The sequence below is a fragment of the Neocloeon triangulifer genome, unplaced genomic scaffold (genome assembly GCF_031216515.1).
Source record: "Neocloeon triangulifer isolate White Clay Creek 2 clone unplaced genomic scaffold, ASM3121651v1 ptg000002l, whole genome shotgun sequence".
Taxonomy (NCBI): Eukaryota; Metazoa; Arthropoda; class Insecta; order Ephemeroptera; family Baetidae; genus Neocloeon; species Neocloeon triangulifer.
Genome location: NW_026775545.1, coordinates 1,485,635 through 1,504,678, shown reverse-complemented (window position 1 = coordinate 1,504,678; position 19,044 = coordinate 1,485,635). Strand labels below are relative to the sequence as shown.

Below are 19,044 nucleotides of genomic sequence, written 5' to 3'. Positions count from 1 at the left end.
TTTGCAAATTTTCATTTTTAATTTTTCTTCTTGAGCAGACTTAAACGATTTTTTTTTTCATTATTCACACAAAAAATTTCATCAGTTCTGTTAACAACGAAATTAAAAAAAAAAAATGAAATAATGACGATACGATGATGCTTTGTACCAAAATTCTGAACCACCCAATTTATTTTTAACATTCTGGATTTTTTTAAACATGGAGACATAAAAATTTTGACCCTCTGTTGATGAACTAAAATAGCACAAAATTGATCACATTCTTTGGAAAATGAAAACTTTCCATCTCCTTTATCCTCCGTATATATTTTGGAAACGAACTGGAAAAGGGAATCGGATTTGCTGCTGTAGGCGCAGAGAGGGGAAGTTATTCAATTCAATTAAAAAGCAATACCGGCGGCGGCGCGGACGATATTATTTTTATGTCAAAACACGACTCGAGTTGGCAGTTCTCCCGGCGAGTTTCCACATTTGCAGCGACAGCGAGGGTTTCCGTTCCCCCCTTGGATAAAAGTAACCATCCAACAAGTTAGCAGCACCAAAAGTTCCGAAACTCGCAGGGCCAATTTCCAGCGGCGGGAAAATTAGCTGCGTGATGAAAGAGGGAGCGAAATTCTGGTGTGTAATATTTTGCATTCTAGCCACAGGCCAATCGCTGCAGCGAGATCAAGCGCCGGTGTGGGGAGCGCACACGATGGGAAATAAATTTATCTGCAGAAAATTGAGCAATATGAGGCGAGAGAGTTACTTTTACATCAACTTTCCTTGCCGAACACGCCGGCGAGGGGCCAATTTCAGCTTTCATAGGCAGGTAGATGTCATTTTGCACCCCAGCAGGTCAATATCCCGCACCCAGGCCGACATCATCTTTTCGATTTTTTTGCTATACAGGCGGGGTTCTCGCTCGCGGAAGCCAAGACGGATTATTGGAAATGATGTTTTGAGACCCCTGTAATGCTCTCCCACTGCAGTCGGCCGACCAAGCTAGGGTGAAGCGAAACAATCAAAAGTTCGGCGATCAATCACCAAACGGGCAATTTTTCACCTCATGAAATCAAGCAAAGCACCCAGAAAATGTTAAAAAAATGAACACATTTTTTCAATCAAATAATTTCGCTGCATCCAAATTTGAAAAAAAAAAAAACTAAAACACCAGAAAATATTGTTTGCGGGGAGATAAATAATTTGGGATATTCACATGCCAAGTTAGCTCACTTTCCATATGCTTAGCATGCGAATGTCCCCCAATAAATAATGAAAGGAAAAATTCCATGAAATTTGAAAACAAACAAGGAAAGTGATTGAATAATTCATTTTTTTAAATTTAAATATGATTAATTTAAATATTACAGACAAATATATTTTCAACAACCACGTCTCTCTTGGGGTTTGGCATTATACGAAAGTACAATCATTGCATTATTTAAAAGTGATGATGATAGAAAATATAAATAATCTATTAAATACTTTTCTGAGAGATTTAAACATTCAAATTTGATAAAGATATTTACACTTTGCAAAAAATTAATAATAATTAAGAGTCAAAATTAACTTAATTTATCTTTAATTTTTAGAATTAAAACTAAAATTTAATAAATAAAAGTATAATGGCGTAAAATATAATATTATAAACTTTTAATAAATAGAATAAGTTACTGTCTAAAAGCACTGGTACTTTCTCTAATGTCTTATGAGGCGTTATTAATTTATAGAGTTGTTTTAGAAAACACAATGAATTATATTATAATACAGTCTCATAAAACACATCAAGCTATAATTCAACAATTTGAATTCCACCACGGTTTTGGCTGAACCAAAAAATTACATTTCAATGAAAATGATGTGATGTTATATTATTAATCAGAAAGGTTGGAAAAAAATTAACCGATAATTTTGTAGCAGAAATGAAAATACTTAAAAATTCCGCATGTTTTTTTTAAATCATGTTAATAGTATTTCTAAACTGAAACTTTGCATTTCAAATTTCTGACATTGAAGATTTGCGTTTGGAGCCTTCGACCCTTGCCGCAGGCTTTTTAGAGGATGCTTATTTATTTTTATCGGTTAGAGTTTTGCAAGCACTTTGCCTTTCCGCTTCGAATGTCAAACAAATTGAATTCGGCGGTGCAATAAAGAAATTTATTGGGGGCCCACCTGTCAAGCGATTTGCATAATTTATCGCGGCGGCAGGCGCCCCTTCAAGGGCCGATGCACCATCAGCGTGTGTGTGTGATGGCCTGGTGCTCACAACAAACAAATAGCGACTCTTCTTCTTGCGCTTGCAGACCGAAATATCGATCGTTCGCCGGTGGTGTGAGAGAGAAAGAGGGCATTTATTTATCTGGTGCGCGGCGGCCGGCACCACTGCCAGGATCAATGCACCCACCTGAGGGACTAACTCGCTCCGCCTGCAAGACAAATGCACCCCTAAATGCGCCGCTTTAATTAAAACCCTCGAGGCTGCTCTCCTTGGCTGTAATTTGTATCGGTTCTCTGTTTCCGGAGTGGCAAATAATTTATCGATGGACCTTCTGGGAATGATGACATTGTCCGGCTAACTAATTGCTATGCTAATTTTCATTGCGGTCGCTCGGTGTGCATTGAAAGTAATGGACGCGAACAACAACTGTGTTTGTTCATCTCAAATTGGAACTAATTACGCGCTCGGGTGCAGCTGCCGGTTCGTTCGATCATCGGCCGCGCCGCAGTGCTGTTTGTGTGATAATACAATTTAGTTGGTTGGTTTGTTTGCGCAAGAGCCATTCGCGCGAATTAGCAAGTCGCACTTGCACAACTTTTGATGCGGATTTTATTGCAAATTTGAACCGCTCAATTTTAGTTGATTTATTTTATCTACAAATTAGAGAAAAACGATTATTTTTGGGGCATTGAATCTCTAGGGAATAAAATATTCAATTCATAAAAACTGAAATGATTTATTTTTATTAAAATATGAAGTTTGGATTTTAAAATAAAAGTTTTCACATTAGCGTCTTAATGGGATTTCAAATTAATTTAATACTCCATTAAAACATATCATAATTCCGCCCTCAAAATGTGACTGAAATTCAACAATGAAACCATTTTTGAAATTATTCAGATCGACTTAAATTATTGTACAAACTTGCATATCAATTTAATAATAATCCAGAAAATAATTAGCCCTTTCATCAATCTTAAGCGTTTTAAGTTAACAAATTTTATCGTCCTTTTAGTATTTAATCTGAATTTTATAACAAGAATATTACCACTCTGCCTTACATAAGTTCAAGAACTAGTTTCTCCCCAAGCAAAAGCGAAAATTACGGGGTGAAATTGCGAGAAAAAGGGAAGAACGAAGAGCGCACTCGTCCTATCTCTCCCGCCGTGTGTCACCAGCAGAAACCAGAATAATAATTAAGTCATTACACAGACTCGGCTGAGTCGACTAATTATTATTCACCAGAGAGGGTGCATCTCATAATTGCACCTGCCTTGGGGAGAACGGAACCAAATTAAAAAAGAAAGAAAACCTACAGGGTTGACAAAGTGCGTTCTTGTATATATATTTTATTCATCCGGCGAATTCGAGTGAGACTGCGGTCGAGATAAATTTTAGTTTGGATCGGCCAATGATTTATTTATGAGGCTCAACACGTGACCTGAACGCCTTATAGCCAAAGTTTGGCGAGACGTAATCTTGTTCAACTAGCACTCGGCCGTCCTCCGATTATTTATGACGGAAATTTTTAACCCTTGGCCGATCACCGAGAGTAGCAAATTACTCTTGAGAAAAATAGAGAGGAAAATATCAACTGAAGCCGCGGCCCCATTCATTTTCAGCTTGTTGAGATTCTGCAGTTACAACCTCGGCGCAATCTGCAGCGCAAAAACCGTCTGGGCTTAAGGGAGGTGGTGCTGGAAGTGCATGTTGTGACCCGTAAACCACAAAAGATTATCTGGACAGAATGATAAAAGCTTAAAAATATTCAAATTGTTTTGATTCCAGAAATTTTGTATATTTAAATAGGATCGATGAATTTTAAATAAAATTTTAAATATAAATATTGCCAATATTGGAAAATAATAGTTTAGCAAATATTTTAGCCTTTTATTATTATTATATTTTTTATATATCCTGTCTTTCTGTCAAATTTTTTTAAATTTTACTCCACATTTTAAGATTGAACTTTTCCAGATTTATCTCAAACATTAAAAGTCTTTAATCGTCAACAAATAAAACTACAGCTGTTTGAAACAATTAAATTTGAAATATTATGTTTCCAAATTAATATATTTTTAAAGAATGCCTTTTAGGAATTTATTTGCAAAAATATCCGTACATAAGCTTCAGAAGTAAAATTCAACCTGTTTTACTTGATTTTTATTTCATTTTATTTATTTTTATTGCAAAAAAACGACTGATGTTTATTTGATTTTTTTGAAACAGATTGGAAATTACAATAAGATTTTTTATTCATAAAGTTCATTTGAAAGAGAATTTTGAACTTTGGAAAAATGGAGTAATAATGAAAACAGACTTCGTTTGAGATCAAATTTTTTTTGGAGTAAATCTTCTGGTTGACGCGTTTGGAGCACAACACATTTAAGTTGGCCCGAATTCGCACAGGCCGGAAAGTATAAAACATGCGGCAGTCGGAACGAAAAATTTTATTGCGCGAAAAGGGCGGAATTGCCCCGCGTGGACATTAGATGGAGAGAGAAAAGAAAGTTCGCACGTCGGCTCGTGTATATAATTCGGAGCAGGGTGGGCCAAGAGGGCGAAAAGAGGCGTCTGTGGCGCCGCAAAAAGACGACTGTGTGTATGTGTAGTGTGGTTTACAGGTGCAAGGGGGATGAGGCGGGCAGGTGAGTGCGAAAGAGCGAGAAGGAAAAGCGGCCGAGAGAGAGAAAAGATGCAGGGGGCGTGGCAGCAGATCAATAGGCCGCCGGCAGCCTTCCTGCCTGCGGTGCACCACTCACTCATTTCTATTAAATATGTACCTCTGTACGTACGTGCACTGCACTGCACCACGCGAGATTAACCCTTGCCTCGCACCGCACTTTTGATGAATCCGCGCTGATTATATTCAAAGCCGTGCTAAGCACCGCCATCAACGCACTGTTTCTGATTTTCCAGCTCGGCCATAAAAATTTAGTACCGAAATTTTTGGATTTTTTTCTTCTTTTGTAGGTTAATAGTTTGAAGTTCAGTTGAATTAGATTCTTTCATTTTATATACCTGAATTTATTTAAATGTCTCTTTCCCCACTTGGGCGTGGCACTGACAAAACACTTTAAACATTTTATTTTTTCTTGAAACCGATTTTGACGATTTTCTTTACAGAAAAATAGAATGGCAGGGGAAATTGTTTAAAATCTTGTTTCAATTCACCCCTAATTTTATTCGAGAGGGTAAAATATTGTATTTAGTAATAATTATTTTAAATTAGCATAATATTTTTGAATTCAAGATATGTATATATTTTTAAATTGTGTAAAGCTTTGGCTAATTCTGTTGAAGTTTTATGTTTTGCATTTCAATTCTATTAGCTTCAAGGTGTTGATTTTAGCCAAAAATTCAACCATTTGTTACAAAATAACACCAGAGTTTGCAAATTATACAAATATTATTTTCTTCAAATTTCTGTTTTTTGTTCCAGAAAATTTCTCTTTTACTTGGATTTTAATTTAAAATAAATTTTTATACTTTAAAAGGATTTAAAAAGAGTTATAAATCTTAGGGCGTGGCACTTGAATAAAATTCAAACAGAAATTTAACTCCAAGTGAATTTCTCCCTTTTTTCTTTCTTTGAAGAATGGACGGATTTTTTTAACCCCTGCTCATTCTGCCGAGCCTGGAAATAATCATGCTGGCGTTTTGGTTTTTGTTTCTTTGTGTGTGAATTCAAAGAGAGAAACAAGCGTTGCTCGCCCTTTGAATCCGCGGTGCCACGTGCAGATTGTGAGAACTGCACTGGGTGCTGCTCGGCTCGGCTGCTGCGAAGCGTGGCGCGTTTTGCAGATGCGTGCGCCAACCCTCTTGAAGCGGCAGCCCTTGCGGCACGCGGGGGTGTGTAATTATAAAACGCGTTGCCAGCATATAAACAGTCAGTCAAAGTTTCGCGGCACGACAGGAAATCCCCTAATTGCTCCAATTATTAAGGCAATTCACGGAATCACTCTTGGGTCCCGAGTGCGTTTGGCGTGTAATGGCGCATAATATGGGATGAAAAATTACCCGGCTGCTAGAAATGTAGGTGAAAATTAAAAGGCTTGCTTTTGTTTGCGACAGAAAAATATTATAAAATTTGATACAAATTAACGTCATAATGTAATAAATCTATAGGTTTATTCGGCCTATTTATCATTTGACTTGAAATTTTAAATATAAAAATCTGGGCAATCTTGCTAAAAATTATATTTTGTTTTTGTGTAATTATGGTCAACGCAAAAATTGTACAGGGGACAAGTTTTAAATTTTTTTTTATCTAGTTTAATAATTATTTAGTTCATATTTCAAATTATCTGAGAAAGGTAACGATGAATTTTTAATATTTTTATATTATTTCATTTTAATTTTTTTATAAAATTTGTTTCTTGTTTCAACTCCCACTTGTCACATTTTATATTATTATTTATTCAATTATTATTTTTTTAAAGCTTTTACTACGCTTTGTTATTCTTCGGAAAGGATTTTAGGCCAATGTTCAGTCACTACTGAATTCCTCGCAAGGCATAACTTTTCACTGCTTATCTCTGGATTAAAACTTTTATCGCATATACAATTTATATTTTAAATTCACTAAATTATTTATTCTGTGATTAACAAAACCATTGATGAAGATGGAATTACACCAATATTAATTATTGTTGGATATATTTGAATTTGTCATATTAAATAAGTTTGATGAAAATTTATTAATATTTTGCATGAAAAAGCCGAAATTATTTTATTTTTAAATTATAAGGAAATACATTAATAAATAAACAAAAGCATAATTGACAAATTTAAATAATTAAATAAAAAGTTATATTTGAAATAAAAAATTTTAAAAAGAATTTAGTATCTTTACATTTAAAAAATTATTAAATTATTTACGGTTAAACATTTATACGTATGTTTTCTTAAAACATCTTGCCGTCAAAACTCATTGCTTTCAAAATCACAGAGCGTGTCAGTGGCAGTCTGTCAAATAATTCAAGCACAATGCGAGGGTGTCGCGTATAATAACCAGCAGATAATAATTCTCGCCCCTATCCAATTGCAAAACGCCGGATTTCATCACCTGCTGCACAAGTCGAGATGGTATCAGCGGATTTTGGCGTGAATGGAGAGTAGATTTATGCAGTTGGTGTCAGAACTACTCCCTCATTGTCGAGGACACCCTTTGAAGTCCTCCGGGGGTGGAGGGTGGAGAGCATCGGCGTGCAGGCCAATTTGAATGCGTCTGGCCCCGGGGGAGTGCAAGTTTGGAAATGCAATTTACGTTTCCTTCGAGTGAGCAAGAGAGAGAGAGAATGGCGCGTGTGCCGCCGAATTCATTATGCTCCGTTCGGCGCACAGATCAAACTCAATAAAACTATTTGCTCAGCGCCCGAATGAACAGAAAAAGACACTTACGTTGGTCTGGAATAAGGTTTCGCGCGGGGTGTGCTGCTTTTAGCGGACACAAAGGAAAGACAGAACCTTTTACGCATAAAATATGCAGATTAGGCTTTTATGCTCGCGGCTCGGGTGAAATTTTAAAATTCAGCGTTCCCAAGAACTTCAACCATTGAATACATTACCCGAAGCTTTTGTGCTTACGAAAAACTCGATAAATCGACGTTGTGTGCCTGCTAGAATTTCTACACGGGCTTGGGAAAATATACAAGAGGAAGACAAAAAAATGGATCGAATGAATTTTCAAACTATAAATAAGAAGAGAAACGTACGATCCGTTGATATTAATTGAAAGTTAAGAACGATAAAATTAAAATTCATACAATGGCATGTTTCAATAAGGAGATTTGTAAACATGGGTTTTGGTTTTTAATTAAGCAAACCAACAAATATAGTCAAAATCTAAAAAAAATTATATTATTTAAAAAGTTAAATAAGTGCTTTTGAAATTTAGTATGTGCTATAAGTAGTAAATTCAATTAAAGTTTTGAATTTAAAAAAAATAAGATGGATTTTTGAAGCGAAAAACCAGATAATTTAAAAGAAAAATTTTAGTGCCATCGTTAGCCAGTATGGCCGGTATTTAAACTTTAAAATTCACTTTCTGAGTGTGACCGTTTGCCCTGATTTTTGAGCTTTAGGATTTTTAAAGAGTTCGTTGACTCCTAATTAAAAATTTGAGAAGTGGTACTAAAATTCATTTTCAAAATACTGCTTTTATAGTAGTTTCAGAATTATTCATAGTTTTTTTTATTATTATTATTTTCTGATCAGCTCTGATGAAATGAAATTTGATTTTTTTTTTTTTCGAAAAAGCACCTGAAGCATTTCTTAGGAACTTTTATTAGAGCAAAAATTTGAAATGCCACTTTATTTGGTAAATTTTTTACTAAAATCAATTTTTTTTTAGCTTTATCAAAATTTATCAAAAAGAAACATACTTTCACATTATTTTTCGCCTCAACTAAATTCTATTTAAAAATCCTAGATATCTGGCATTTTATCTTTCGGCCTCTCAAAGGGTTGAAATTTCCAAACCCAGCGAGGTGATGAACATCGCCGGCAATATATAGAAAATGCGATGAGAACGGGAGCTCGGAGTAAGCCATAAAAATTCGAGTTGCATGCCAAGTGTCTCCAGCTATGAAATATATAATAAAAATAAAACATAAACGCAGCTCGGCGCGGGAAAGAAAAGAAGAAGTATAGTGTGTCTGCTTTTGAATAATCTAGAGAATGCAGACACGCGGCCTGGCTGGCTGTGGTGGCATGTCTAGCGCCGCTTTTTATCTCGTGCAGGCGTTTGAGGATTTAATTGAAATTCACCCCGCCGAGCAATAAATATAAATATACACACGGCAGACACTTTTGTAGAGAGCACGCGTCATAAATTAATCCTCTCGAGCTGCTGCTGTTTCATTCATTACATTATTGAGGCTACGCGTCGCGGGATTTTGCTGATGAGCATAAAAATCCTCCCTCCTTCTCAATCGCATTGCGTTGCACGTGGGGGCGAGAGGAGGACCAACCCCTTGCCGTTCTGGGTGGTATTTGGCATAGGGTGCGTCGTTGGTTCGTTCGGATGTGCAACTGTCGTAATTAAAAAGTAATAAGCAAAGTGAGCGAGCGTGGCAGCCTCATTAAAAGATGGATTAGTTTTGCACGCCGCGTTGTTTGTGAAAATTATTAAACTTTTAAAATGGGGAAAAGAGCAGAGAGAATGCATTGCCGGTGAGTGAGCAACAATTCGGGGGAATTCAAATTTGAAGTAATGGCCTTTATAATTAAAAACAAAAAACTTAAAAAATTCTGAAGCAAATGCTCTGAAAATGAATTGCAAAATATAAATTGTATAAATCTCACTTTTCTAAAACAGAATTTAGATGCTGTTGTCAGTAATTAACTTTTTTGCATAAATTTAAAAATAAAGGAAAACGGCAACACCCCGAACAATATTACGACCATGATTTTGCTAATTTTGAAAGTTTATCATTTATGTTCTGCAAAATTTATAATTTAGGGTAGCAGTATTTTGATAACATTTTTCTTAAAACCCACAAATCAAGATGTTCTATTCTTATTATGATCTTAAAATTAAATCTTGCTTGAAGTGTAAGCTATAATTTTTTTTTTGTAGTTTTTTTTTTACGGATTTTCAGTTAAAAAAAACTAATGCAATAGCTTATTACAATTTTTAATGATTTATTTTCATCTTGAAAAATTAATATCCTAATGAAACTAAGCAAAAAAGTATAAAAAAAGATCCATTAAAAAAACAAACTTTTATAGCAATTTACTGTCTAATAAAAATTGGGCATTCGAAAGCAGTTGTAAATACACTTTTATTCAATAACTTAAAGAACGTGATTGAATTTCAATAATTAATCTTAAATCTCACAAAAAAGGGAATGTTACAAAAATTTTATTTAAATTAGAATTTAAAAGTAAATAAAAATTTATTCAAAAACTATTTCTTTGCTTCTTAAATTTTCCTTTTTTTCTTTAAAATTTTGTAAAATTTATGTTTGCGCTGTTGGAATGTGCATGTAAAATAATTACTTCACGTCAACCGATAAGATTTCGTCATAAATCACAATTTAACAGCCTTTTTGCTGGGAATAAACACAATTACGGGGGAAAAACTTCATTTGCGCGTTTTCGCTGTTTGCCGATGGTATCAGTGACACAGAAAACACGCTTGAAAACGGGAAATTGCTCCATATAAATACCTATATATCGCGGTCGCAGACACTTTGGTAATAAAAAAGCGGCGTGCCTGCATCGATATTATTTCGACGCACATAAACAAGGATCAAGAAAATACATAATACAAAAAATTTATGCTGCGGGGAGGGGGAGGCATGAAATTGCGTGAGATTTCGAGCAATAATAATGAGCGCAATGAGGGGGGCCGCGCGTACTTGGTCGCTCAGCGGGGCAAGTGGTACATAACCAGATCTAGGCCACATTATTCGCGGGAGGGTGCGGATAAATTGCATTTCTGCGCCGGCCAAATGAACCAATTAAATGGATTGCCGCAGCTGCGTGAGTATTGGTTTAGTCGCGCGTCGTACATGGCCATGTAAAGTGTACATAGAATGGGGCATGTAACTCTACGTACACGGTCGCTTAACTGCACCTCGGAGACGCGCAGTTGCATTCACAGTCAAAAGTCATCAGCTGACTCATCGCCGCCGACCGACCGACTTGCCCTTCGTCTTTTACGATTTTCGCTTCAGACGCACGAAATTGCGATGGGCTTTTTAAAATTGCTTCGCAGCCGCCAGGGGTGGTGGTGGCGTTTGCAAAGGGGTGACAAGTGCCGCAGCAACAATTTGGATATGAGCATCAAAGTATCAAAACATTCTAGATGTTATCTAAGCAAACAGAGAATTAAATAATGATTTTATCTTTGCTGTTTGTTTATAAAGAATTTTGATGGGATTCTTTTTTTCAATTAAATTTATCAAGACAAACCAGAAATAAAAGTATTTACCAGTATTTCGCAAATTATTCCTTAAAATGTTTAATAATAAATAATAGTTGAAAATTGTCTAAAAATCCAAATTAACTGTAAAATTAGTACTGATCAAAAAATTTCTTTCAATACTTCATTACAAACTGACCTGGAACTGACAAAAGTTTTTATAATTTTCTACTTTATTTTTTTCCCGAAATGGAGGATCCTTCACAGTTAAATCAGGAAATTCTTTAAATTTGACGTGATTGCTTTTAATTCTACTGCTACTGCATAGGGAGTCTAAACTCATCCATTAATCAGTTTCAATGGTAAAAAGGCCATCGCCCTATTTTTTTTTCTTTTGCAAATTTTGTATTCACAGCATTTGTATATCAAACGCCTCCTTAATTCAATGAAAACAAATCATCATTACATTCAGTTGCAATAATGCAAATTGAATATTATTTGAAACAATTGGATTTCTATCAACATTAATATTGGATACACTGATGAAAAAATGGAAATTTTAAGATGTATCAGTTAGGTTCGAAACATTTGCAATCGATGCAATTTTTATTTAATGTTAATTTTAAATGATTATTAAGATTTTTCCAGTATTTATGAGCATGAAATTCAATAGATATTAACATAAATCACAATTTAAATTCATTACACAAAATTCAGGGATTTTAAAAATGGATTGTTTGTCTGATCAGGATTTTTATCCAATTTTGAGCAAAATACTCAAAATATTGCCGAATAAGAAAGAAAAATAAATAAAATTTGATTATTCCCTCTCTTTACTCTTTTAGAGAGTAAATAATCATTGGTTGCCAGATCTAGTTTAAAAGGTATCATTACAACTCACAAATTTTTGCTTTTTTTGAATGTAATCTAATAGCAGAGTTGAGAAGTCTGAGGAATTTCAATTTCAAAATAAAATTCATTTGAAAAAAACTTTGATCTGATAAATTAAACTTTAAAAATCCCACTAAACTATTTTTTTCAATTAATTTACTATTTTGGAAAAAAATTATGCTTCAAATTGAAGATAATTATTTGAAAATTACCAATAATGACATAATTTTTTTTTTTTGAACAAATGTTGGTCTTACAATTTTGAAACAATATTTTTTTATAAAAACTAACATTAAATATCGATGGATGAATATTTTAAACTAAACAAGTCTAGATTTTTTTCTTAACACGTTTGCGAGTTTGTGCAAAAGTAGAACTAACGAAACCAATTAAACGCGAATTTGGAACCGAGGGGTGTCGATTCGAAGGGAAAAAAATAGTACTCACTGCCAGCTGAGAAGGGAGTCGACGAGGCTGAGGGAGGAGGTGCTCTCCCTCATGCTGCCCCCATGCCACTGACTGCCCGTCCTTGGTCTCGCGCGACGCCGGCGCCCCCTCCCCTCCCGACCACCCCTCCACGTGAGCACCATTCACCCCCGTCGCGCCCCTCGTGCACCGCCGTCGGGGCGCCACGTGGGTGCCGCCGCCGCGGAAATTGCCACTCGAGCACGCCAATTTTCCACCCTACCAATTTACTGCCGAGGGCAGGTGATGGCCGGGAAAAGTCCACAAACACGGCTCTTGTTGGTTTATTTTTCTAGATCAATATTTTAAAATACAAAAAATTTTTAAGTTTAATTTTTTTTTTTAAATTACTTTTTATGGTTGGCATAATTATTATTTTGCAGGCAGTTCTGGGCTCCAAAAATTGGATCAGCAATAATGTTAAAATTTCATTTTTGGCTAAAATTGATAAATTAGCGTACTTGTGAACAATTGTATTTTTGAACGTTCTCGCAGGTTTTTAAGATTTTCGTAATAGTTCTATCAAATAATAATAATAATTTGAACACAAAATATCGAAGAATTTTGAATTTGTTTAAATTCTAGTTCTTTTGCATTGAATAGCTAAAATTTTAAGTCAAGCAGGTAAATTATTTTCCATTATATTACATAGATACTTAATGAAATCAATTTCAACCAAAGACAGACCTTAAAATTTTTTGCACAATCGCAATAAATATTTCATCAAAGAAGCTAAATTTAAAAAAACTTCCTGAATAAAAATTATTAAATTATTTTTAAAGTGATCGTTTTATTGTGCTAACTTTACAGCTTTTTTTTATTATTTTTATGTAGATATTTTTTTTATATCAATTTTTGACTTTACTCAATGCAACAAACATGAAAGTCGTAGCAAGTACGTCACAGGATGCATAGACTGCAATTTAATTGCATTTTGTTGTTGTTGTTTGGTTTCACCGGAACCAATTCTTGTCAGAACTCCAAATGATTAATGATACAATTTTACATTTATTTTTTCTTGCTGATCTAAAATTTCAGCAGAACTACAGAAAAAACGCTTTCATTAAAATTGCCCCAGAACAAATAAAAGTTTCCACCTGAATTAACATCCTTAAATTGAAATAATTACTGAGAATTTTAAAATACTTCTTAATTTTATAAATAAACAAAAAATAAATATTATTAGGAACAAACCATAATTATATTCATTTTCCGAAACCGCCCGAAACAGTAAATTAATTCTATAAATTTTTCTGAAAGTATTGTTCTTCCCTAAAGAGTTTAAAAATACAAAATATTTTAAATATTTTGGGCAATTTAGAGAAAGTAAAACGTTCAGAAACCGAAGAAACCCAGCATTTAAAATCAAATACATAATTTATAATAAAAAAATTTATTCTTAATTCTTACAAAATACAAAATAACTATTTCTTTCATAAATTTAATTTTTTTGGCATTCAAGGTACGGAATTTGGTTTCAATTCAGTGGGTAAAATCAGTAAAAAGAGCCCAAAACATAATTTTGGTGTTGTCAAGGTCGGCATATAAACAAACCGTTGATGAGTCGATTTTACCCGATTTCGGACCGAGCAAGCGGAAATTTTTGCAGAGACAAAGCCTCAAACAAGAGCCGACGGCATATTTGCTTAAATAAATGTGTACTCACCGTTGAAATTGGCCGAAAAGCGGTCGAAAACGCGAGAAAAGTTTGTCCGCCGACGAAAGTAAACAGATGCGCACGCTGACTTAATTAAAGATTTACTTGCACGAAGATCCGACAGGTGGCACCACCATTAAGACGAGCAGCACGAAGTTTGCTAGTGGCGCGCAATGAGAGGCTCGCATAGTAAGTTGCAGTAAAGGGGACGAACGTTTTTAATCTGCAACAACTAAAGCAACTTTAATGACTTTCATCATACTTTATTTTAAAAAGTACATTCATTAAGTTTAATTACACAAAAATTTTGAATTTATTTTTATTGAATAGAAATAGGAACGATAAAATAAAAAGAGGAAATTTATGTAATTCCATCTCTAATATATCTGTCATTTTATTTTATAATTCTATAACAAATAACAATTTATTTTATTAAAAAAATGGTATTCCACATTTCAAATCGTTGAATTTAATTGCAACAAAAATCAAATCTTTTTCATTGTTTTTTTTTTTTTTTTTTTATTTTTGGCATAGAATTCTACACAGTGAAGTTTCTTCTTCCAGAACTAAAGGTGAGCTTTTTTTATTTTTCACACTTAATTATTTATAATTTTTAATATCGATCAAAATAATTTTGTAAACAGGAAAAGAGATTTTCTTGACCGTTCCAATTTAAGTTATTATTGAATATTATGTACCATAAAATTAGCTGCTAAAAAAAGTTCATAAAAACTGCAGCTGAATTTGTACAATTTTGCCTCATTGTTTGCAATTGAAATGCGCGAGGAAAAAAATACATGGAAACTTTTGTTGCTGTTGGAAAAATTTCAAAACTCATAAATCGTTCAGAAAATTGAGACCAACGTTGAAAAATTTCCCAGTAAATTATAGGTTTGATGCGCATTCATTTCAACGAGGCTGAAATATTGTTTTGCCAATGCAAAAATTCAAAACCCATGAAGTTTCCGGTGCAAAAAAAGTGAGAACTTCGTGGAACATTTTGATATATATTTCCATTAATTACAGGTTGCAGGTGTTTGTTGTGGTTGCTACGCTGTTGTGCATTTTGCACTTTTCATAAAAGGAGTTCCGATGGAGCTGAAGCATAATTTTGCTTACGTGCGACTTTTCCAAATAACAGAGCTAGAGATATTTTATTCTGCGATATGATTTATTGCAAAATGTTGTTTTGATTTGTGCGTCAAACGAAATTAATGACCTAATTTGGAATGATGCGTAGCTCCTTCTAAACTTCGTCAAAAGCCAATAAGTCAAATGCAGTATAAAAAAGTTTATGTAGTTTTTAATAAAAGATAAAAATCTTGCAATTGAATATTCAATTGTGTACCACATAAATTTAAATATTTGAACAAAAGAAATTAAAATTTTACCATCTAAATATTTAATTGTTTGTTTTTCATTTTTTCACCAGTATGGAAATAAAAATCAAAACAAAGTCATGAAATTCAGAGGGCAACTAAAATAACGAGGAGACTTCTCTTTAATTTTCTCTCTCTGAGCTGAAATTTTTAGCTGTCGGCCGGGGCTTGTTTTCCGGAATAACAGACCAAAACAATAATTATGCGAAAATTCCCATTTTGATTGAGCGAATCGGAAAGCAACTTTGAAGGGCATGTCACTGACGCATTTCCATCCACCTGTATAAAAGAAGGATGTAAATTTGCAGATGTATTCATCCCACTGACTATCAGCAATGAAGGCTACTGCTGTGTTTGTGGCGCTTGTTGTTGTACTCCAGGTAAATAATTGTTCATTTGATAAAATATTGAATATTTTAATGAATTTATTAAATTAAATATTTTACTTTGAGCTGCTTTGAACTAAGATAACAAATATTTTAGAGGCATTTGATTTTAAAATTCATTATACATTGCATATTTTATTTAATCTATAATCTATATTATGCGATCTTATATAAATAACATATAATTTATTGTTTTGCTGTAGAGTTAAAAATTTGGAATTTTGTATAAATATATTTTGGAAGTTAAGAACAGGTTAAGAACTCGGGCTCTCTTGTTGAAAAAATTGTTTTTATTTAAAAACACAAATTGCTCTACCAGTTTTGGTTTTCTTTTTTTTTCAAACTATTTACAACGAGAAACAAGCCCGAATTCAACACTTCAATGACCATATCCTCAAGTGTCATTTTTTTTTTACAAATCAAAAATATATTTTGATAAACAATAATTAAAATTCAAATAAGCTTAATTGGCTGGAGTCCGATGCTCTCGAATCAGTGTACAAAACAATGCCGAAGACCAAGACCAAGTATTCCCAAGCAGACTTAAAGAAGCTCAAAGTGCAGCTTCAACCGAAGGCGCTGAGCAAAAAATTCAAACCCATAATCCAACGTGAGAATTTATAACCAGACGAGTCATTTGAGGTAGAGTGAAAAATAAAATTTTTAGCAAAAACCGCTGGGAGATTCCAAAATGCACCCGGAAAGCAAATCGTGGGTGGAGATGCGGCAACCCCAGGACAATTTCCTTACCAAGCAGTGGTCACGATGGACAATTCGTACACTTGTGGCGGATCCTTGATTTTGAATGATTGGGTTTTGACTGCAGCCCATTGTATATCTGGGTAGAAACGCAAACATTATTTTGATTCAAAATTATTTTAAAAATTGATGCATCAAAAGATATACAAACTTTACCATCGTGTTGGGAACTATCTATCGTTACTCTCCTGTTGAAAGTACCCGCGTTACCGTCTACTCGACCGTAGCCATTTTCCATCAGGGCTACAACACCGCTACTCTTGAAAACGACATTGGCCTAATCCGCTTGCCATCACCACTCACGCTAAGTGGTAAATTCTTAAATTTTTTAAATTATATTGTGAAATATAAAATAAAATTTTAATTGAAGCCAGTATAAATGTGGTTGCCCTTCCACCTGCCAGTGATGCCACAAAGACCTTTGCTGGAGTGAACGCCACCGTCAGCGGCATGGGCAGATACGAACACAGTAGAAAAATTTTAAATTTATTTTGACGAGTTGCTACATTTTATTTTTATGAATTAGATAGCACAGCTAACTCATTTTTGAAATACATCACTCTTCCTGTGATTGAAAACACCGAGTGCGCTTCCACCTTTGGCTCCATTATCAAGGCCAGTACTCTTTGTATTGGATCCTACATCAATAACAGTCACTGCAGGGTAAGATATTTTATTTTATTTTAAAATAAGAGAAAGCAATTGAAAATAAAAACAGGGTGACAGTGGCGGTCCATTGGTGTACAGAGATAGTAGCAATAAGGTTGTGCAAATTGGAGTGGTTTCGTTCAGCTCTAGCGTAAGATGCGACGGAGGACCAAATGGATATGCTAGAGTGACATCCTTCCTGGAGTGGATTTCCACTACTACGGGAACTAGTATTAAAATAAAATAACTTAAACTTTAATAATCTCCATTAAAAAAATCAAATAGACTTTGCGTCAACTGTAACCACTGCAACTCCTACGCCGACTTCAACCCCAACTCCAACTCCGACCCCCACACCGACTCCAACCCCAACCCCTAGTACGCCGACCCCCACTCCAACTCCAACCCCCACTCCAACTCCAACTCCAACCCCCACTCCAACTCCAACTCCAACTCCAACCCCCAGCACGCCGACCCCCACGCCGACCGCAACAACAACACCGACGACCTCCACCACAACTGTCACAACCACTCGTTCGACCACCACAACTGTCACAACCACTCGTTCAACCACCACACCAAAACCAACCACTACCAAAACGTCAACCACAAAGAAACCAACCACTACTAAACCTCCCAATTGCGCCGGAGCAAACTTTGCTGTATTTATTTTATTTCTTGAAACCGCAAATTGATGCAACCAAAATTTCAGACCTTCCCAAAAACGTGCTGCCAAGACTACCGAGGCGATGTAGTCAGATTTTCACCAAAGGACAAAAATTGCTCCGCAACTACCAATGTACGACTTTATCTCAACCAATTTCTGCTGAACAAGAGACAACTGAAAAATAATTCTTTGGATTTGACCAGTACTGCTGCAAAATCCCAACTTGCAGCCCCAGCCGTAACTCATTTTTTTTTTTTTTTAATTTTCTTCTGCATAATGTAAACTAATAATAATTTTTGGCAGTGCTACATCAACTGCTTCTTGAACAGAACAGGATTGGTAAAGATTAATTAATGAATTTATTTTGCTGTGATTATAAGTTAATTCTAAACCTCACTTGTTCTAAAGTTTGACAGCGAAGGGCAGCTGAATATCACGGCTTTTATGACGTACATAGCCCCCAATTTTACTGATGCCGAGTGGCAGGGAATTTACCAAAATGCATTAATCGTATGCTCTAACCAAGTCTATACAACTGGAGGTCCTAGAAGCATTAATTTTTTAAACTCTAAAACATCTCAAAATTTAAATTTTACAGCATTTAATGGAATATCTTTCACTTCCAACCAAGTCAACTGTGACGCAAGACATTTAGTCTTGTTCCAATGCATGCAATTTTACGCATCCAGAGTAATTAACTCATCCTTTAAATTAAAAAAAAATATATTTAATCATACTTAATTTACGTTACAGGCATGCAGTCAAGGTATGAAGTTCTTAATTATAAAATATTTTTGTCTAGAGATGATTAAATACATTATAAGTTTAATTCAATTTTTTATTGTCTCATATATTTTGCAGTTAGAACTCCAACCTGCAATAGTACCAGAACCACCTTCAACGCCTGCGGTGGTTTCATTAGCTTTGCTCCATCAACTGAAGCTCCAACCACTGCAACTGCAATTGCGACTGCCACTGCTATCGGCTAATATGAAAATTTCAAGCTTTGAAATATAATTGGAAGCAAATTTATATTATGAACTTAGAATAAACTTCAATATTTGTACAATAAAAATTGAATTGGAAAATTTGGGTTTCTCATTATTATTGAAAATCCATT

General features: G+C 34.6%; 2 protein-coding genes across 4 annotated transcripts in view; one reads left to right on the top strand and one right to left on the bottom strand.

Moving 5' to 3' along the window:
* LOC132205490 (adenomatous polyposis coli protein-like) overlaps positions 1-14,184 on the bottom strand; it is a 39,878-nt gene extending 25,694 nt beyond the window's left edge. For 2 of the 3 annotated variants that reach the window (XM_059634563.1, XM_059634564.1), the window contains exon 1: positions 12,411-12,468. In XM_059634563.1, coding sequence (XP_059490546.1) covers positions 12,411-12,463 — 53 coding nt within the window. In that variant the 5' untranslated portion in view covers positions 12,464-12,468. Of the gene's footprint in view, positions 1-12,410; positions 12,469-14,094 lie in introns of those variants that run through there. The other variant, XM_059634566.1, reaches the window with a different exon arrangement.
* Positions 10,574-18,994, top strand: LOC132205491 (acrosin-like). Its single transcript, XM_059634569.1, has 15 exons — positions 10,574-10,690; positions 15,773-15,844; positions 16,313-16,460; positions 16,518-16,692; positions 16,751-16,920; positions 16,980-17,078; positions 17,136-17,272; positions 17,328-17,487; positions 17,543-17,919; positions 17,970-18,161; positions 18,228-18,263; positions 18,333-18,465; positions 18,523-18,614; positions 18,678-18,690; positions 18,786-18,994. Exons 2-15 carry the CDS (start codon positions 15,800-15,802, stop codon positions 18,911-18,913), a joined length of 1,905 nt encoding a protein of 634 aa, XP_059490552.1. The 5' UTR covers positions 10,574-10,690; positions 15,773-15,799; the 3' UTR covers positions 18,914-18,994.
* Positions 18,995-19,044: the final 50 nt, after the last annotated feature.

Excerpts from the sequence above, each read along its gene's own strand:
- LOC132205491 (XM_059634569.1), top strand. The coding sequence starts at position 15,800 with ATGAAGGCTACTGCTGTGTTTGTGGCGCTTGTTGTTGTACTCCAG. Across the intron at positions 16,461-16,517 it reads ATTCAAACCCATAATCCAAC|CAAAAACCGCTGGGAGATTC; the intron begins GTGAGAATTTAT and ends TAAAATTTTTAG. Across the intron at positions 18,162-18,227 it reads CCCAACTTGCAGCCCCAGCC|TGCTACATCAACTGCTTCTT; the intron begins GTAACTCATTTT and ends AATTTTTGGCAG.